General features: G+C 36.8%; 1 protein-coding gene across 7 annotated transcripts in view; it reads left to right on the top strand.

Annotated features, from left to right (window-relative positions):
* Positions 1-22131, top strand: part of ARHGAP21 (Rho GTPase activating protein 21) — a 112326-nt gene that overhangs the window by 51584 nt on the left and 38611 nt on the right. For all 7 annotated transcript variants that reach the window (XM_041408396.1, XM_041408399.1, XM_041408398.1 and 4 more), the window contains 4 exons: positions 382-406; positions 11401-11493; positions 14681-14759; positions 20238-20292. In XM_041408396.1, coding sequence (XP_041264330.1) covers positions 382-406; positions 11401-11493; positions 14681-14759; positions 20238-20292 — 252 coding nt within the window. The remainder of the gene's footprint in view (positions 1-381; positions 407-11400; positions 11494-14680; positions 14760-20237; positions 20293-22131) is intronic.

Here is a 22131-nt window from a genome sequence, read left to right as displayed (position 1 = left end):
TGGTGAGGTGATTGAAGTGTAACCTTTCCTGCCTGGCTTTCAGTGTGAAACATGCTTGCAGCAACACAGAGTGCGGTAGGAGGCTTCATGGTAGTATTTCATGGGGTTTAGTATTATTTGTTTTCACATAATCCTGTTCATGTTGATTCTGTGGGAATATTTCATAGGATTGTGATTAGTTGTTTTTAAAATAGCTGTTACTCTACATTCTCAGAATAAGAGCCTTAATTCTCTAAATTAAATAGTTGTGGAGAAAGTAGGAGGTACCAAAATGCAGAATTAACCTTTACCAGTTCACTTCAAGTCTTTGTATCTCAGAGCTGCCTGTGCATTTTTTTCCATTTATTGAATTTTTAATATGCACTCTTTCTTCCTCTTTAGGATGAAGAGAATGGGAATAGACAAGGTATGTCTTGTTTTTACTCTCTTATGGATCCAGTATATTGAATGCTTCAGCTGTGTAATAGACTTGAAATGCTACCTAAGAGCTTGAAATTTAAAATCACTTCAGTGTGAGCATCAAGCTCATTGATCAGTCATTTAATTTGAGGTTGTGCCAGTCAGTTCCCCTCCATTTTCATAGCTTTCTCCCTCTCACATTGCCTTTGTCTGCTTTTCTTTCTTTTAATTCAGTCATGAACTTATTTTTCATAAATTTATGCTAAATCTCCATCCCAGTTAATTGAAGTTTCTCTTTGGTGTGCAGCTATTTTCTCATCCATGCTTCCATTTTACTGATATCTTGCTGTTCCTTTAAAAGAGTGAAAACCACGTTGATTTAAGGAAGATGGTTTCCAGCTTGGGAACCCATTCCCACTTTGTTTCCCCGGTCTGTCATGACGGTGAGGTACAGGGACAGTGGGATTATGTGCATTGGGAATGTCCCTGCAGGGTTCCCGTGCTGCTCTGCACGCCTGCCAGGGCAGTGCAGCTGCCAGCGGGACAGCCTGGGCTGACTGCTGCTTCTGCTGCTGGGTTCTCATTTCTAGCAAAGCATGGGACCTGCTTCTGTGCCTTTTAAGTACCTCCTTTAGTTGGAAGACAAAGAATATGTCTGAATTCCTGCTCCCATTTACTTTGTATAGCTGTGATATATTAGAAGCATTCTGGGAAATACGAATTTATTTGAAGTTTCTTACTTTTCTCTTGGAAGTAGGTGGATTCATCCATTTCATCCTCCTAGTTTTAGTCAGCTGTCATCACCTGCGTGTTAAACAGTGAAAAGTTAATCTCTTCCTACTTCTTACTACTCCCCAAACTTGAAGCATCCTTTATCTGTTTTGACTTACAAAAAGGAAAATTCCTTTGGGAAGGGAAGGGAGTTGATCTTTTGTGCCAAACCAGTATGGAAGACACCTCTTGTGGTCTAGAGAAAAAGTTCTGTGGTGTTTTTGTTCTTACAGGGAGAGCTCAGGCAGCTAAAGATGTAATGTAGGTCTGTCTGTCTAAAATGTTATATGAGCTATTTGTCAGTAGAGAAACAGCAGTGAACAAATACTTGGTTCATCATGAGACCTGTAAGGTGGAAACAAGATTACCTTCTGGAAATTTTTATGTAGCTTCTAAACCCATGAATCACAGCTCAACTATTGCTTATTTATAGCACCATGGTACGTTGTATGCCTTGAAATACAGATCAAAGGGCACAAATGCCCTGAAAGTTAGCAGCATTCTCATGAAGAAGAGAAGGTTGAACTTGTCCCCCTGGAAAGAGAAGAAACGACTGTGAGGCTGAGGGTGTAGTTGTCACTAAAAATTAACCTGCCAATTTTGTGTATTAAACGTTTAAAAACAGCAGAATGGGACGAAGTGTGTTTGACACTTTTCTCCAGTATTTGACATGATCTTTGGGGGTATAGTGTGGATGAAACTCTTTATTTACATTGCTGCGGGTTGCCTGTTCCCAAATAAGGGGAGTGGGCAGCTTGTGCGGTGAAAATGAGGAAAAACGCACGTCTCGTTTCGCATGTTCGCAGAAGTGGTGTTTGCTCAGCAGCAGCAGGTGGGGCAGAGGTTCCGTGCGCGGTTATCCCGGGATTGCTGGAGCGGAGGCTCCGCCGCGGAGCTCGGGACGGAGCCGCTCCCGTGGGAACGGCGCGTCCGGGGCCGGGCGCTGGAGCCACCTGGTGGCGGCTGCCTGCATTGCAGTCCAGCTGGAGAAACCGGCCTCTGAAGCCCTGCCGAAATGAAGTGAAAACGCTCTGTTGAGAAACACTTTTCAAGTTTGTACCTGATGATTCTCTTAATTCGCTTGATCTTTCCTATTGGAAAGACTAAGCTAAGGGGATCCATGCGTTTTGTTTTTGTGAAGCAGTGTGTGCCAGGGCAAAAGTGTCTTTTTTTGTGTCAGTTTTCAGTGAAAATTTATAATTACCTGCCCTTTATGCTTTGCCCTTGTCATAGATTAAGCTTACCTGTTAAAAATGAGAGTTTCGTACCAAATTCGGCATTTCTATATTTGGTTAGGTGAGTGTGGATAAAAGCACCTCTATTGCTATTGCCTTTCATTGAGACCACTTGAATATTTTTCCAAAGGATCAAAGCACCTAATTAAGTCTAGAGGGCAGAAGATAAAAGCGTGTACCCTGTTTGATGTATTCTAACAGTGAAAGAAATATTTTTATGTATTTTAGGTTCTGGTATAGAATTTTAGTATGTAGTTAGATAAAGCTCCTGGCTTGCATTAATCTTCCTTTTGGTAAGCAGTAAAGTTTCAAAGCATTTGTAATGGAAGGTAATGCCAATTTCTCCAGGAGAGCTCTTAACTGGGAATGACACCGGAGTGAGATGGTGGCCTAAAAGCAAGATTGGTTTGTCAGGCAAAGGAGTTAGGATGCTAGACCAGGAGACACCTCATGGTCAACAGCAGGGACAGAAAGGGACCACTTCAACTGTGCACATGAACAAGAGGGAGCCTACAGGATGAGCATGGAGCTCTCGTGCCTTTTTCGGGAGCTCGCTGAAGCCCCTGCGCACTCACACAAATCCCACAGGAGAGGGCAGGGTGCTGCATTGGATGAGTAGAAACCCTTTGGAAGAGTGGGTTGGGAGACCATAGGGGTTGAGTTGCCTTTGTGGTCCAGTTGTGAGAACAGCAGGGATGCATGGAGCTCTGGCTTGGGATGGATGAGGGGCTGGCTTAGAGCCTGTGGCCAGTGTTTTGGTGGGTGTCTGCTGCTGCCCTCTCATGGAAGAAGTGGCCAAGGCTTTCTTCAGACAAGCCATGGAGGCTTCACATACGCACATGCTGCTTCTTGAGGGAGACTTTAGCACCCTGTTATCTCCTGGAAGAGATCACAACAGATTTACCCTAATTATTTTGTCGTTATTATTTTAAGGTTATCAGTTCTTTTCCTACTTTCACTGCTTCAGGTTGTTGATCTTAAGCCAAGTCACTGAAAGGCTTCTGTAACAGGTGCATTTTGTCAGAAGATAGAGGTTTTCCACAGTGGATTCATTGGTCAGTGATGGGAAGCTTTTACCAGCTTCTGCTGCTTTCCAGAGAATCTTTGTTATACTGACCAGCCTGTATTACATATTCCTTGGAGTTGTTACTCCCAGAAATGACTTGGAGTATTTATTTTGTGTGTTTTGAGGGTGTCTTGCTATCAGTTTGCCATTCTTCCTGTTTTCTGGAGTTGCCCTATTTCAATACTCAGTTATTTATTTAAGTGGTATCTCAGAGATAGAAGTCTTCCAGAGCATATTAGGAATATTTGGAGCCAGAAAATATCTGTACCTAATAAAAACCTAGCATTGTTATTAAAAACTTGCACCTCATTAAGTCTGTCAAGACCTAATGAGTGGAGCTGGAGGCAAAGTTCATGCCATTTGATTTGATTGTGCATTTATTATGATTCTGTGTCTTGTTGTCCTTCAGACATTACTGAAACTGTAAATGCCAAAACACAGGTTTTGTACATATGAAATTAGTTTCTTGTAAATTGTCCTAAAACGTGTTTTCCTTTTAAAAAGTTTTGGCTTGGTGATTGTGATTAAAGTGAACAGTGGTAAGCATAAAAATATACACTAACAGAAATTTTATCTTGCAGTAAAACTAAGCTGTTTTGTGTCTAATACAGTATGTGGGAATCCAGTATAATTATAATCTAGTATCTTTTTTATTTAATAGTATGATGTTCTGTATTTCTGTGTGAAGTACCTGTAGAACTAGGAGCTCCTTTTCCCATAAAAATGAAAGTCAGCCTTAGGTATATTATTCAGTGTATTTTTCTGTGGAGACCCAGTGTGTGCTTGTTCATGAGACCTTAGACATGTTTTTACTGAGAAGTCTAGAACATTAAACTTAAACACCAGGCTTTTTTTTTTAATGTGCCTAAATATGTACAAAAGTTCTACTCTTCAATTGTTTACACTAAATAGTTGCAATTTATAACCTGTCCTTCTTCAGCTCTGTGTAAGTCTGCTTTGGCAGGGTAGAGCCTTTGAGAGAAGGGTGGAAAAAATGCTGGAAAAGGTTTTTTCCTGCATTACTGCTGCTTACATAAGGCCTGAAGTTTTTAATATTTCATTTATTTTAACAGACTGTTGATTTCTGTAATGTAGTTTATGTTCTCCCAGGATTTAATTTAATCCCATGTTTTTTTAACATCATGGTCTATCAGCTCAGTCTGTTATGAAATAAACATATTGTGCCTGTGATGATGGGAACAAGGTAGATAAGAACAAGAGGATGAATGTGAAAGCAACTATGTGGAAAGGTCATAAATGGCTGGGGTGTCAGGGTCCAAGGCATATGATAGTAGAATTAGGAGTAGAAGACGAGGTGTGTAAGGGTAATGCTTCAGGATAGCAGGACAGTAAATTGCCCCTTTTTTGTGGATTTTTGGTCCAAGTTAATTTTTTAACACCTAGATGTTGAGAATGCTGAAAGAGGGCTCACTCAGTTTTCCACTGAGATCAGAGCCTGATGATTCCTTGTGCCCTTATAGTACATCCAGAATGTCTAATGGATTCATTTTCCAGCTTGTCACATGTATAATGTTTCTCAGTGGTTTCTGTTGAGTTCAAATCATCTTTGACTTTGAATAGAAACATGAAGTGTAATTCCCAAGGATTTAAGGGAGAGTCCATAGATTGACCACTCTAGATAAAAATTGTATTGCTCTATGCTTATCTAATGACTGTAGTAAATCCTCTAGACTAATCATAGATTAAATTTTAAACTTAAAAAGTTACATTTGAGAGAATTGAATAAAGTCATAGTAATGGCAAATGATGCAATGAGAAAAGAGAGTTTTGGAGAGTTTGTAACTAAGCTGAAACTGTGTTACATATTTTCCATAACATTGCCAAATTATTTTCTCATCTTCTCTCCCTACCTTGGCATGTAGATAGGGATGAGGTTGTGTTAGTCAAATGGTTTAACAGAAAAGTAAGCAAAAGAAGAAATACCATTTTGGAGTTGCCTAATCAAAATGCCAGAGGTGCTTTGAGAAATAAGAATGTATTTTTCCTGTGTTAGAGAGCTGAATGCCAAGTGTTTCTCTGCTAAATGACTCAATGGCACTAATTTACTTACCACATTCTTTCAGAGGCTCATCCCTGGCACTGTGTTTCAGCTGGTGTTTTTCAGTTGATTTGCTTTGAGCTTGACAGTGGGTGAAATAAGCTCTGTTGGGACTGGACTGAGACCTTTGGACTCCTTTTCCAGAGTAGATTGCTAGTGGGGAAATGCTTACTATGTATGAAACTCATTTTGCAGATTATAATATGCAGAATGATCTGTAGTTGGCCTCTCTCAGTTAGATGTCATCCTGACAGGTTTGTGATTTATATTTAATTAAATTTAATCTCAGTTAATAGATGTAAGTTCTGCTGTAGTTTCAGCAATCTTTTTTGAGTAGTTTTGTAGATTAACAGGTTTTTGATTGAGTAATCAGTTTGAAGCATTTGCCATGCTGTATCTGTTCCCCTCCTTTTGCCTGAAAGGCATCCCAGGAATCAGTGTCACTCAGCATTTTTGAACCAGTGGAGCTCAAATGCCTTGGATAGCCAAAAGCATACTTGTAGATCTTCATGCTCAAGAGGAATGTTCCTCCTCCTTGAGTCAGAGAAAGATGTGCTTAAGAACCTGTCTTAATTGATTAATCTGAGGTGTTTCATGAGGCTGGTTTCTTAAATGTAAAAGTGAAAGTCATCCTTTTGCTATCTGCTGAGCATAGGGCTGGAAGTAAAAATGTTCTACAAGAAGTTATTTTACAGACCTCTGTAGACTTTATTGAATCCCTGTGTTATGAGGATTTCTGGGCACAGTTCAGCTGTCCTGAGCAGAAGAATTTTTTCTTCTCCCCTTGAGGAAGAGGAGCCATGGCATGTTTTTAAGCAGTGGCTAGTTGGAGAGACTTTGTATGAAAGTATGTATTATACTGTGTTCCAACACTTGATGGTTTGTGTTCTGCAGGTCAAAAGGAAGAACTCTGTCAGCAATAGCACTTTGGCATGAGTTTGTAGTTTTTTCTTTTTTCCTTTCCTATTCAGAATGTAAAGGTTGTACTTTTCATAGTCTTTATGACTCAGATGTTTTAATCTGTGTTTTATATGAAAAGGTTAATGACTTCAGAGAAATGAAGTGCTTGTTGCTATGCTGTAGTGTGTTGGTAGATTAGATAGCATATCTTATGCCATGTCATTTTGTTTTCCAGGTGAATCTTAGAGCAGTACAGTAATACTGTCTGCTCTGCAATGAGTAGTTTAAAAACTAAGTCATGGTTACTGCATTTGATACAATACTAGTTATGTTTCTTGTTGCAGCTGTATTTCAAACTAGATTTTTAGGGGATTAAGCTGGAATTGGCGCCTAGATAAAATTAATTTCTATATCAAATTTGTGGGAGTTAGGAGAAGCTTTACTGAGTATCACTCCCCAGATGTAAGCCAGTTTTAAGTATTACCTAGTCTTAATTCTACTGTTCCGTTTAAAAGTAGTAGTGTTTTTAAAAATATTTCATTTTATTAGGGAAAGAATGTTTGAATTCTATTATTTTGTAAATATGCTGGTTGCTAGTGCAACATATTCCCCTCTGCCACTTGTGGCCTCTTAAACATTTGTCAGGAAAGCTTCCTTTGTAACTTTGCAATGGGAGACTTGTTTTCTCCTGTCACACTGTGAAGGCATTATTGACTTGAAGTCTCAGCTCATAGATCCAGGCAGTATAAAGGTTAGATCATCAATGATTCCACGATATGTGCTATGAATAAAGTCTATTTTGCAGTCATTTGAACAAAAGTTAAAACAAGGCACTAATTTTAGTTTCTAGATTTTACTGTGATCTCTGTGATTATTGTAGGTGGCATGTAGTCTCTGATTAATTAGAAGATTTGCATAGAATTATGAAAAAACACGTTGGCTTTCTATATTTGTATTGCATTTGATTTACAGGTGTTAGTGCTTCTTAAGGCTACTTTTTTTTGACATTGGTTGTCTAGACTAAGGACCTTAAGACTCTCCTGATTCCTTACTATCCTTGTTTAAGCCAATGAATTTTTGTCTTGAGCCTTCTCGGTACTTGGATATTTATTTTTCTTTCCTTATTTCTGATGATGCTGAATCTCCGAATTAAAAGTTCAGACACCAGTTTGCTTACTCTGAAGTTATATTTTCATTTGGATAACATCATTGAAAGGAGTCATTGCACTGCAAGAAGTATTTTAGTTGTTCTGTTAGCAAAACTACAGTACTGCCTGGACAAAAACTTGCCTTTGAATTTATACTGACTGATGACCATTTACTCATGCTGGAAATTTTCATGTCCTTACAAAAGTGGTACAGGAAAGGACAACTTGATAGGCTTTTCAGTTTCTGATCAGCTGAGTTGTATACTTACCTACTTTATTTGCTTTTTTTCTTTTTATTGCCCTAATGTAAGACAACATCTCTTTTTATAGCTACATTTGAGAGGGAATGAAGTACAAATGAAGTTATTTTTACAGAAGTTGTGCTTTTCATCTGTGCTGTTTCCTTGCATATGTGAATGTGTTTCTGGGACCTCACACTTTGTCTGTTCTTTGTGTGTGCATGATGTCTTATTTTTCATTTGCAATTGAGGATTTGGGAGAAATTGTTGTGTTTGCTGGTAGCCTGCAATGTATTGCTCAGTTAGAGAGTATGTTGTTTTGTTTACAAAAGTATGAAGAAAGAGGAAGGAGGCAAAATCATAGGCAGTAATGAGCATTGGAAAAGCACAAATAAAACTTATGTCTTACAAACTAGAGTCTGAGGTGCTGTTACTGTTCTTTGTTGTATCACCTTGTCAGGAATTGCTGCTCAAAAAAATTGGTCTTTTTGATATTAGAAACAAAAATTGTGAATCCTGATAGTATGTAGTGCAGAGCTGGAGAACTTGAGGTAAATCTCTTGGCTGTGATATTCTATTCTATATTGTGGTGTTCAGGAAGAGGGCAGTTTAGGCGCCCGTTTCTAGCCAGCATCTTGCTTTTGCCTGATTATTGGGTGCAGACAGGACCACATGGAGATTTAGGCATAATTAAATCAGAGTATAGTGAATGTTAAATTTTGAGACATGAGGTGAGTTATTAGATAATCCATTTTACTTGAGGTTTATTTTTATGATAATTGAGTGCACATTTTCAAGATTTATTCCCTTCAGCTGGTCTGAAAAAGTACTGTTAGCTTCTACTGTCAAAAAGTATTGCTTAGCTTTGCTTGAGTTTCACTCCCAAGTATAAATGTACATTGAGGTTATGTATTTAAGGAAGTCAATTTCTATTGATTGATTAAAAAAGATTTGGTTTGTATCCAAGTGTGTAGAAGATCAAGGAGAAGTGAAGAACGTACATTTATCCACCAGAGCTTAAGAGTTCTAAGATTTCTTCTTGTTTCTACTTGTATTTGGATAGTGCTGAATTGTAAAATGAACATGCAAATGTGATCAGCATTTTGAACCTTTTATCCTGTTTTTTTTGCCCTTAAATTGGTTTTTAATGTGGTGGTTGACCTTTAGGAAGTAAGAATGACTGTTTAATATAGCACCCTTCTGCAAGTAGGACAAAGAACCAAGTTAATGTGCAATTCGCTTTCTGAATTGGTTGATAAAATAGCTGTGGAAATGTGAAGTGATTGCCTGTAATGTGCCCAGTGTAGCTGACAGGCAGGCCAGAAGTCAGATGTCAGGGAAGGCTGCAGTCTCTGGTTTCCATAAATTGTGGCAAGTTTCCCCTTTTACTCAGAAGTGGGAGGTGTATTAGAGGTGTTCTGTGTTGCATACTGAATGGGAGTAGCTTTATCTGCCTGACCTCTTGATTTGCATGTTCAGGTATAGGCAAGGCATAAAGTAGCACTTGAGTGTTAAGCAAACTAGCAGTGGGCTGCTAACATTTTTTTGAAGAGTATTTTATAAAGGAAGCTGAGGTGTGATAAATTAAACATGCTATGGAAGCTGTATTGTTTTTATTTTTCTTGCCACTTTAGGAAATGTATGTGACTTCAGTAAAAGATAAGTGACAGCACTGGAAGAATGTTTGGTGGTCCTATAAAAGGTCACATTTTAAGTTCATTCTTGTAAGCGATTGAAGCAACTTTTTGTTCATGACATCTGGGTAGATTAATCTTGGAGCTTCTCTAAACCTGATGAAATGTTACTGGCTTTTTAAAGGACGAGACCCATCACATGTTCAGTGTCTATTTAAATCTGCAGATTAAAAATGACAGATATTAACTTTGGCTCACAAAGAGCATTTTGTATGTCTTGTAGCTGTATCCTGCTAATTAAATTTTAAGTATTTGGGGACTGAGCTGCCAGCTGGAGTTTCTTGATTTGTAATTCAGTTGCTTTATATATAGTATTTATCTGATTCTGTGAAATAAACTTTTTGATTATTTGCTCCCAATCTGGAACTGTTTTGAGAAGGCCATTTAGAGCCATATGAGTGAGCCATTTTGTTAAACTGCTTTATGGTAAAATGGCAGGGCACTGAGGATCTGCACAATAAAGGCATTAGGCTAAAACCAGGATCTAAAAAATGTGAATCAGAGTCACAGGGTTGTCTGTTTTTTTGCAGTTTATTAAAGTTTTTCAAATGAACTTTGCCCACATGGAAACTGAACTAAAAAAAAAAGAGGTTAAGGGGGCATCTTTTTATATTCAATAAATACTACTGTGATTTATTAAACGTTTTAGGTGGAACATTTAAAGGCGTGGGGAAAATACTTCTTCCAAAAGTAGGGCCATTTGTGCCTAAATCAAAGGTCACTCATTTCAGACATGGTTAGAACCTAATGATGTCAGTTTTAAGGAGTTTATTTTATCAGCAATGCCAGTTTTAGACAATTCCTTTTTTCTCTTGTGCTGTTGTTCCTTCTTTTCCTGCAGTTTAAGCCTCGTCCTCCTCGTCTCTCCACTAAACCGGGGTTTCCTGCTATAGTGGAGCACAGACCCAGCTTATTTTTGTTCCTTGTCAGTTCCCTGGGCTGGCTTGTCACCACATAGCTTCCAAAGGTGGCACTTCCTTGGCTGGAAATGTGCAACAGGGATAGAAACTGGAGCCAGGAGTTGGCAGTGGCCATGACTGTGTGCATTTGGCTGTAGCCTTTCAGGTTCTGCCACTGGTTCTGTGAGCATTGGACCATGCAGGGCCATAATGGATGCATTTATTTATTTATTTTTCATTATTTCTGGGTGGTTTTCTTTGTGAGTATTTGGGTAATTTGGAGGTTTGGTTGTGGTTTTTTAACTTCACTGGCATAATAATTCCATCTGTGAAGCTGTGTAGAAGCTGTAAAATGGCTTGCTCCAGCTGTGTGCAAATGTAGGACAGCTACACTGTATTTTAGCCTGCTGTATAACCCTGGATTTTGTTTGTTTTACTGTACACGCTCCCACCCTCCTATCTTGATTTTCAGAAGCTGTGGCTGCTTAGCAAAGAATTACTTAGCTTTGATGAGAGGCATGTAAAACCAAAAGGTGCCTGTGTTTCTGGAAGTATAGAACTTAAGTGTGTATTGAGAAAGCAAGAAAATACAGCTGTACGTGGTTTTTAACTACTGTAGATTACTTGAAGTTGTGTATATACAGATATATACAGATATACAGCATGTGCAGATATATGCTATGCATACAATTTGAATTATAAATTTCTTTTTGAACCTTGATGAATCTTCAAGAAAACTTTACACTTCGTCTTGGAGTTTCTGAAAAACTGTTGGAAAATCACTTTTGTGGTCCATGAGAACTGTAAATCAATGTTACATTTTTTCCATTTAAGGGAAGATTTTTAAATTTTATTTTTCAGTTTCCATTACATACTTTTTTTTGTACGTTTCTGTGAATGCAGCAGGATTGCATCCCAAAGTATTTTAAAATTAAAACATTTTAATGCAGTATAATGAAATGCTATTAAGAAATGTTCTTTCTTTCTCAGGAAAACAAAGAAATAGACTGGAGCCAATGGATACCATATTTGTTAAACAAGTTAAAGAGGGTGGACCTGCTTTTGAAGCTGGGCTGTGCACAGGTACTGTTCAATAGCATGTTTATGTGCATGATGTAAAATACATATGATTTAAGTTTAAGATTAAGAACTACAATGTAGTTCTAGCTTCCATTTTGTTCAATAGCATGTTTATGTGCATGATGTAAAATACATATGATTTAAGTTTGCTGCTATGTAGTTGTAGCTTCCATTAAAACCATTTTCTTTCCTTTAGAAGCTTTTAAGTTGTCCTCCAGGGTTTTTCACCTTAGAACATTGTTTTGCTTGTCAAGGTATTAAAGTCTTAGTCTTTTTGATTTGCTATCTTAAAGATAGTAATAAAATACATGAAGAAGAGGAAAAAAGGCAAATAATACCTGTACACTCCTATTTCTTTGGTTTGGGACAAATTGGTAGCCTGAAAACATTCAGGTCTTCAAACATGAAATAAAATTTTTCTACTCTACCTTCTTTAAATCAAATAGGAACAGTCCAAGTTCCTGTTCTTACAAAATTCTGTTCAATTGCTCATTTAATCAAACCAGAGAGCAGAAAACGTGGAGGTTCTTTGTGAACTGCGTCATACCTTTACTTAAATGCTAAAAGAAAAAAAAACTGTATTAGAATAGAAAATCTTACAGGTGATAAAATTACATACATAGATGGATGCCACTATGAACACAGGTTTCTTAAAAATGTGGCAGAACTTCTCTTCTTTGAAAGACTTGCGCTTATGTCAATAATGGGATGTTGATATATTTTTGGAAAAGAGTTACGTACCTCAAATTGACTGGAATAGAATAAGTTTTGTATGTTCTTTCTAAAGAAATGCAAAGTTCCTAGGTTGATCAGTTTAAAAACAGTTCTAGATCTCACTTGTACACCATAAGGGTTTTGGTGTTTTTTAACTCCTCCTTAGGTAGTTATTTAGAGAAGGGCTACTTTGGTAAAATTTGATTGCTATTATATAAAGATGTTTTGGCTTGATAAAACACAGCATATGTTGAATTTGTACAGAGGAACCACCATGTTAATTTCTGCTCTGTTCAGTGTCTGCCAAATTGAGAGAGATGAAATCTGTAGAGAATTTTTTTTTTCGTTATAGAAGAGATTTTTAAGAGCCCAGAATAAAGAGCAGAAAATAAATGAGAGAAGACATTTTTAATAAGTAGAATCTTCTTAAAAACACTGCTTATAGCAGTTACATCTAATTAGGTCATGCTAGTATTTCTTGTTTATGAATTTTAGGGTGAAATATAGTAATATATCTCTACCTTGGTATTATAAAACATTCAGGGAATAAGCCAGGTAGATTGCTTAACCTCTCATGCAGACACTGTATACATTTCTTATTTTGCAGAATCAACTGTTATTATTATTAACTGGTTTTGGGGTTTTTTTTGCTAATGTAATTTTGCTCTGTTTCATGGTTACACGAAAATACTTGAATATTCAATACGAGTTTAGGAAATTGTTTGTCAATTCTTGTTTCGTTGCTGCAAGGTCCTTTGTAATACTGGAAGTTTCAATGTAAGTTTCGTCATGTGTGATAAATGAGCTTCATTTCTGGCTGCTTCTCACCAGAAAACTTGAAATATTCTTGCAAATTTGGGGAATAGAGAAAGATATATTTAAGACAGTCCATTCGGAAGTATTTTTGACTACTCCTGTAAAATCTTCTTTGTTAGAGTTAGAAAGGTAATATTTCTCCCATATTTAACCTCTAAGGCACTTCATTAAAAAATAGAGTTCATAAATATTAGAAATATTGAAATACAAACAGCCAAAACAGATCTATATTTTCCATGTTTTGATCTTCGTGCTGTCATTTATCTATATGCAGGAATATAAAGAAATAAAATGTGTGTGGAAGGGACATTGATTAATTTCTACTTTGATCAAAATATGTAGCAGGCCACCAGACTGATGGAGGGCTGTTGGAAAAAGCCTTCATGTTTCTGTATCCTTTTTTGCACTACAGGCACTGACTTCCCCTTCCTACGTATCTGAAACAGAACAAAGTTGTACTTGCAGAGCTGTCTGTGCTCATGTCATTTATGTAACCAGTTCTGCAGTGTGTCCCCATCAGATCTTTTGGCAGATCCATGGGATGCCTATTTCAAGTAGACTCGTGTCACTGCTGTGTGTAATCTAGTCTGCTTCTGTGAAAAATAAAAGCATTTCAAGTAGACTCGTGTCACTGCTGTGTGTAATTAGTCTGCTTCTGTGCACAAGTACAGATAAAATTATATGACCTACTGTAATGATACTCCTAATTATAGTTTTTAGTGGGAATACTGAGTAAAGATGTGTGGCATTGTAGCCCACGTTGCAGGCTGTTCTTAAACAACCTGGAAAAGAGCCAGTTGAAGTTCCAGAGAAGGATCTGGTGTGTTCTGGGGAAGTTTGCAGTATGACCTAGCCAGGACAGGGTTCAGAGCTTGTTGCCACCAAGCTTTCTTTCATTGCTTAGGAAGTGGGAGAGAAAACTCAGAGTTCTTTCAGGCAAGAAGGTAACCAGTGGATAAAGGGGAATAGGTAAACTTTTATAAAGTTGAAAATATATCAGTTCATTAGTGTGATGTTTACTTTGTGTGTGCAGACAAAATTGAAGTGTCAGATCTGTGTAGTTTGTTAATCCATGGGGTTTGTATGAGGAACCTCCACAGAGCACAAGCATTAGAAGCATTATTGTCCCAAGACAGCGTGAGTAGTCAGTGACAGGTTTTTCTTGCTTTGATTTGATCGTGCCAGAAAAACAAAAAGAGATTTTGATTTCTAAAACTACTGTTGAAAAAAACCATTCCCTTTGCCTCATTTTGTACAAGACCTCTCTTTCAGCTCTTCTTTTTCCAGTAGCTTTTTAAAGCTCCCGACCTGTAATCCTTCAGACCATTTTCTCCATAAGGAAATTCAAGATAACTTTCTGCTCGTCTGATCAGAGATGTCTTAAATACAATTTGGTCAAAAGAACAGGATAGGTTTTTCATCACAGGCTAAAAAGAGCTCTACTCAATACATTTGACAATTAATTTATGAGAGTGTATGAAACTAAACCAGGAAGGTGTAACAAAATATTTGGAGAAATAATTTTTGGTTTTTGAGGAAGACTAACCTTGAATTTATCATATAGATGTTCTTGATTATTGTGATGTATAGAAATACAAAATAAAAACTTTTAAGAAACATCTAGATAAACTAATTTCAGTTATAACTTTTCTCTCTACAGGTGACAGAATTATAAAAGTCAATGGAGAAAGTGTTATTGGGAAGACATATTCTCAAGTCATTGCTTTAATACAGAACAGGTAAGATAATAGTATTATCACTATATTAGTATATAGTAGCATTGTCATTATCAATTAAGTATTATATTATGTATTATCATTATACTTGTTATGTACTGAGCATGAAAGGACCATTTATGGTAGTTTGGAAAAGTCATCATATTACTAAATTTTCATTAATATACACTCAGTTTTATTATTTATCTTTTTTAATATATTTGCTGATTGCTGAGAAAAGTTTGAGAAAGGTGTGCTGAATTGTACCACAGTCCTTTTATTGTTGGTACTTGTCCCTTGTTAGCAAATAACACCAAGTGTTATAGAGGAAATTTGAACTGAAAGAGACAGATTAGGTATATATACATGTGCCAATTGGAAAAAAAGATTATAAAATCCACCTTGCTTATGAGATCTAAGAACTAGAAATCAGCATATCTGGTGAAGGAGAAATTTATGCTAGTGCGCACCTGCAGAATATTTGCAGTAAATCTTTGCTTTCCTCTGTTAGGCAGCAAATTATGAACCTTGCTCAGAGTTGGGAAAATACTAATATTTACTGCTCCTTCAGCTCACAAGCACTTGTGAAATCATGTCTATGCATGAGTCTAGATACTCTTTCATGTCTCCCTTCTTTTTTACAGTTTTCTTGGTGGCAATTTCTGTTCTATAACAACAAGTTTTCAATATAATACTGAGTTATGTGGCAAAAAGATGTATTATGATCAGCATGAAAGAATGTTTTCTAAGTACATCTCATGTGTCATATTTTTACTGGCTCATCACATGTTAAAACTTAGGTATGCTTACTGTTTGGAGAAGGAAAAATCAGATTCTGCTCTTCCTATTTCAGTGATGTCTTTACTCAAGATTTTGTTCAAAATGCGTCCACCTCGGGTGGTTTGTGTCGCTGTGGCTTTGTTTTGGATGTTTGTTGTTGTTGTTTTGGGTTTTTTTATAATCAGCAAAATTGTATTCAGAGTTGTGATGGACAAGGTAGACTGAAACATGTTTTGTGTCATTAGTGCTGTCTGTACAAGAGCTGAACAGATGGGCTTTATTTCCTTCACTGGACATAACACTAGCCATGCATCGTTTCTTTATTTTGCATTTTTACAAGCAGCACTATTGTACAATAGTGTATACCCAAGATACAGTGAGCTATGTAGGTCTGTCAATCAACTCTCTTAATCTGAAAAAGAGACCAGTCACATCTTTGAGTGGCTTGTGTGGTCAGTGATGCTTAGCTCTAGGTGTCCCTGTGAATCAAGTGTATTTTCGGTGAGTGTAGGTAGTGAACTGTTCAGTAGGACTGAACCCCTGCCCACTGTGGGTGAACTGGGGACACCTGAACAAGGCCTTGTCAGTGATTATCTAGTGCAGCCAGGAAGGGTGTAGCACACTGCTGCATCTGTCCCCCTGATTTCCATGAGGGCAGGGAGGATGAAGGGATGCTATTGTGTTAGGAGAGAACAGTTTGTTTTCTCGAGCCAGATGTGTACATCACAGAAGATTGTAACAAAAGGTCATGTGTATCCTTGAGCATTTTATACAGCATATTCAATCATCAGGAAGTCTACAGCTGAACCTCTTAGGATAAACAGATAAATATTATTAATTCTGATCCATAAAGAGAGCTCAGCCTCCACATCAGGTGTATCTTGTAGCTTACAGACAGTACTTCTCATGTGACTAAAGGATCAGCTGTTTCTCATTCTTCGCTTGAAAACTATTTTTGAGCTCAGAGCAGTTTGGTCTGAACATGAGTTATTTTACTTATGCTGCCATTTCATGGCAAATAAAATTGCATTATGGTACATGCTGCTCTTGCGTTAGCATTGCCACCTGGGCCAGACTGATGGTCTGTTATGCCATTATCCTCTATGATAATACACAGTAAAGATATATTTGAAGTCTGTGAAAACGCTGAAACTACAGAGTGATTGAGTGGTCAGATAATACCAGCCCCCTTTCTATAAATCCTTGGTTCAGGAAGTTGCTGAACCACAGGGTTTATCTTCATTGCTTGATTTAGCAATTCTTGATAGGTTGGCCATGCACAAATTCACTCTTGAATGTCCTCACATTAAAAACACCCAGTGATAACAGTTTTTGCTGTGTTTTGGGTCTTAGCTGATCTTTCATCCTGCACACCTCGGCTTCTTTAGTTGGCCTTGTGAAAGAAGCTTGCTGAAAGGCCTTTTGAAAGGCTGAGTTGTCTGCTGAAGTATTTTTTATAACTAAAGACAGTTTTCTTTGTAGTCTTAATGTGTTGCATGAAATGAAAGTCTTCATATTCTTCATAGTGTTTTATGTTGGTTTTCTAGACATTTTGATTGCGGTACTTTTATTGTTTTTAATTACTCATTCAAACATATCGGTGAGTATAAATGCTTGTTCTTTTGTCATTTTACTCCTCTTCAGAGCAGATTTGAAGGTTACAACACATTTCATCCTCTCTTCTCTCTAAAGAGAGGGCTTCCCCATTGCTCACTGTTCAGCTGTTTACAATAAAACTCAGGGCAGGCAGATTTTTTTAGGTTACTTCTGTGGCTCCATTTTTATAGCTGCTTATTATTTTTCTGAAAAGTTGTTCAATTCTAGCTGCTTGTCTTCATTATATAATGCTGCAGATATCAGAACTTAGCTGCTTTAGATGAAATGATACCCGTATCTTCCATTGGGACTTAAGGGTGGGATATAATTCAGACTGAACATTACTGTTCATAGAAAAGTTTCAAGCTGTGTCTGGAATGTTTTCTATTTTCCTCTGCTTGGAGATAGCAAAAACCCTAAAGTTACACTAGTTATTTCCTCTGGGAGATGAAAGGCACACCACAGAAGAGTTGCTGAAATTAACTACAGTCCTGTAAGATTAATCATGACTGCACTTTTAACTCTACGTTTCCTACTTTTTGCCAACATTTGCTGTTTTGGTCCATTAAGAATTTTTCTTATCTGTTTACATATATAATCAACTTGGAGATATGTTGATTGCTAACATAAACTCTGTAAATTATTTATTATTCCAAATAAAAGAAGAAACAGATTCTGATTTGCAACTTCTCTTCTCCCCCCCTTCTTAAACTGGGGAATTTGAATGATTGTCTATTCTGCTTGTTTCTTGTTTCAAACTGTTCTTGAAAGTGTTTGGATTACTCAGAAATGTACAGAGTTTAGCTACTGAATCTTTTTCATTAATACAAAAGAATGCATCAGAAGATAGACTTTATGATTACTGCTTTAATTTGATAACTTGGAATCACGACATTTGAATTTAAATCTCAGAATGTGTAATGAAAGTAATTGGAATGATAAATACCTCTGAGAGGTCTGAGTACTGTGTCTGGTGCTCCAGTGTAGACTATCACTTTCTGTGTGGTGTTTCTTAGTAACACTTTCTAGTTCACAGTTTGCATTTACATTATATTGTACAATAAACCAGAAGTCCTCCTTAATAATTTCTGTTTCTGATACCAGAATTTAAAAACATCCTGAGAACACATCACAAAATATGAAATTAGAATATCCAAATTGTCTTCAAAAGGTTCTTCAGGCAAACAGGAATAGAATAATTAAGTAGTTATTAGAGTTACATGTAAAACATTGTTTCTGAATGGAACCCTTTAGTCCTCTGAATGTCTTTTAAAAAGATGTTAATTGTGTAAATGGATTTAATCACTTTCTTAGAAAGGGAGAGGAGGAGAAACATGCAAAATATTTCAATGAGTATGGTTTGTTCTGTGTCAAATTATATTTTTTTATACAAAAAGTACTTCAAGAGGAGCAATGCTATCATATTTTTGACATCCGAGGTCTTCATCCTGCAAGCAAGCAGTTGCCTGATATGATTTTTACATATGTGCTGTCCATGTGTAGAGCTGAAATCTGAACACTTGGTTAAAAAAGCCTCAAGCTGTTTATGCATTCAGTCAGTATGGGAAGTGCTATTGAAGTGCACATGAAGTCAATACTCCCTTGTTTCTTGTAATTCAGTATTTTAAAATAATCTTCACAAGGCTTTTAAATACTTACTTTTACCTAGGTGTGTGGGGACTTAAAAGAAAAAAACAACTTAAATCACTGCTGATCTTCAGTTTTAAGACTATAAAATTTTATGCTGCTTGGAGAACACTCTTTTCCAAAATGAATAGTGGTTTAAAAAGATTGTGAAACCAAATACCCTTACTCTGCTTTTGGAATTCAGCCTTACGTCTGTGGTTGCTAGAAAATGGGAAAGGAACCACAAAATAGAAACATTTTTCATATAAGAAAGCATAATAAATCACACATTACATTTTGAGATGATGGCTTTCTTTTCTGCACAAATAAACTGAGGTCCCATCTCCGTGCTTTCATAGGCTGATCGGTGTGCCCTGTAGTTGGGCCAGTCTTTGTGCTGGTTTTGTCTTTCCTCACCCTTGTACTAACCAGTACAGATGAGCTGATTTCTGAGATAGCCATGTAGGTTCCACTGATACTTATGCTGATATTGGTCACGTTTTTTAAATATCCTTTTTTAATTCTGACATGTGAGATTTCTGAGTAACGGTCACAGTAACTTCATTTTGGTTTTTTGGCCTCGTTATAATAGGCTGTACATTAGTCTATTGCAGCCTTTCTCTGTACCTGTTCCACTTCACATTTAATGAATGTGAGCAGATTATTCCATTATCTCAGATGACATAATAAATTCATCTATTCTGTATCCAATGTTACAAGCATATGCTTCTCTCTTGTTTGTGAAAATACCTAATTTCTGGTACATGCCAACTGTGGATTTCACTGTTTTTAAAATATTTGACTGTGTAGCTGGTACTCTGTACATTTGATGTCCTGATTTTGGTAGTGTTTGAGTCACACTGATAAAACTATTCAGATTCCTGGATCTTTATGCTACTGCTGATTGTGGTTTCAGCAGCTCAGATGACAAATGCAGTGCTTACAAATAGCAAGTGTTTTTAATCTATAATTCAGATATCATCTGAATGACTGTTGATCCTTCTAGGATCCTGCTAGGAGATGATTGGATGGAAAGGTGTAGGTCAGTACTGGCCTTGGTATTGCTCCTCTTTTCAAATGAGTCAGTGATTATGATGTCACCACAGCAGTTCTAAATAGTGCTAAGAAACTTTAGTTTTAAATGGAAGAAAGGAAAGTTTTAGCTTTTATTCACAGATTTGTCGCATTGTTTTGTCCAAGAAGCTCTAAACAAGTAGTGTACTTTAGGACTTAAGGGAGAAAAAAAAGGAAATGGAACTACCCCAACCAGTGTGTTGCCTCAATAAATTGGCTCAGTCAGATTTCTCTTCTACTCTTACTTCCTAAGATTCTAGAGGAAATCAGTGTTTACTTTTGTTGTGTCATGTGTTTGTCATAATAGGTGAGTTTTGGAGTTTTTGAAGAGTTTCCCTCTATGGAAGTAAATGGATTATCCTTGTAATAAGAAATTAAAATCTCTGAGCGTTTATCTGTGATTTTTTTTTTTTCCCTTTCTTTCAGTGACAGCGTATTGGAACTTAGTGTTATGCCAAAAGATGAGGACATCCTTCAATTGGTATGTTTATGAAGCTTCTGTTCAGAGAGTATATTACCTAACAAAAATGTTCTGTTGTTGGTTATAAAGTTTTCAAAGTGTGCTGTCAGCAATAATTAGAGTTAATATTTATCTCTTTGTAACTCCTTAGGTGTTTTCTTACCTCGCTGCTGTGCCTGAAATTTCAGGGAAATCTAAATATAGGGAGTACTGTCTTCACATGATATTTCTAGCATGTTAAAAAATGTATCTTGTTCATATTTTATTGTAATTTGGATTAATTTAATTATGTTTTATGAATCACATTGCTTCCTTTAACTAGGTTGTCCAGTTCTAAAGAACTGGAGTTCTTTTGAGTTTAAAAACTAGCATATGAAGCCTTTGTTAATAACTCAGTAATTGTGAGTGGACTAAGCAGTTTGATGAATTGGCCAAAGATTATTACCAAATTTTTTAGTTGTGACTGCTATAAATGTTTTGTTGCACTAGTGCCTATTTCTTCTTTATTTTAACTGACATCCTGCATGTGTAGTAAGATGATTCATCTACCATTTAGTGTCTCTAAGTCCAAAAGAGTCTTGAATAATACATGATATGTAAGTGCATATTGTGACAAATCATAATAACACCTAGTGTATTGATATGCCCTAGTTTATTTTTAATTGGAAGCAGAGGAGAGGAGAAGATGACAAGCAGGGTAGATTTTCTTGTTAGTAGTTGGAAAAGTGTATTTTCTAATACACACAGAAGTAGTAAGATGACTTTGTGTCAAGAAAAACCCATGGGTTTCAGTAGCTGTTTTCCATTATTACAGACCAAATAAAAGGGTAAAGGAAAAAACAAAAAAACTTTTGTTTGACGTTAAAGTGATGGTAGATGCTAGTACAGGAACTCTCCAGTTATAACAACAAGCCAAGATTATTAGAATAGAAGTGATATTTTGAGAACATTTGATGAAGACATATTTCAGTAATCCAACACATGAATGTTGGGGGGCAGGGTGTGAGTTTTGATTGCATGAATAAGTGAGAGAGAAAAGCTGTTGGGTCGTTTCTTGGTGGTTGTTTTTTTTGTTTTTTTGGTTTTTTTGTTTTTTTTAATTGGAGCTGTGAATATGTGTAAATGCAGGAATAATACTAATGTTTAAATTATCTGAATGCCCTGTCTAATGCAGTCTTGTAGCCATAATAGTGTAAGAATCTGGACAACGCAGTATCTGTAGTTTTAAAGTTAAACATTTATATTTGTCTGGATGAAAAGGTCTTAGACACATCACCTCTCTGCTGGCAAAACACAAAGTGCAAACTTCAGATGAAGTAGACATGAAAAATAATGGGTTGTGTATAACTTGTTATAGCAGCAGGTGAGATTGGGACAGAGGGCAAAAAAGGGTGATTGTTGGCATTATGGGTTAGGAAAGGATATTAATAAAAAGAAAATAAGGTCTTTTTCCTTGGGAAGATTGAGGGGTAAAGAAAAGAGGAAAATTCCTGACTGGATGTTCTAGGAAAAGATTGGATATATGAAAAATATTGAGGTATCATTATACAAAAGGTCCTTCTGAGTTTTCAGATGTGATAAAGAGTTGTGAGTTTTGTATGTGAGGTTGCTCTCTTGAAGATATAAATGGGATTAGGTTTGACAGGTAAAGTAATCTTTTTGCAAGAAACGCTTTACATTGACCCTGTAGCTTGTGTGAGTTCCTTCAGTTGTTGACTGCTGGGTTGGGTCATGATACAGAGGGATTTTATGCTACTGTTTGCTAAGATGCATTTGTTTGGGATAAAGTGAACTGCCCTTGAGGGCTTCCAGTTGCACATAGCATTTTCCAGAGGAAAGCCATGGAGGCACAGGTGTTTC

This window comes from Onychostruthus taczanowskii, unplaced genomic scaffold (genome assembly GCF_017590055.1).
Source record: "Onychostruthus taczanowskii isolate IOZ18803 unplaced genomic scaffold, ASM1759005v1 scaffold3, whole genome shotgun sequence".
Classification (NCBI taxonomy): Eukaryota; Metazoa; Chordata; class Aves; order Passeriformes; family Passeridae; genus Onychostruthus; species Onychostruthus taczanowskii.
Note: the sequence above shows the minus strand (reverse complement) of the source record. Positions and strands in the feature narration are given on the sequence as shown.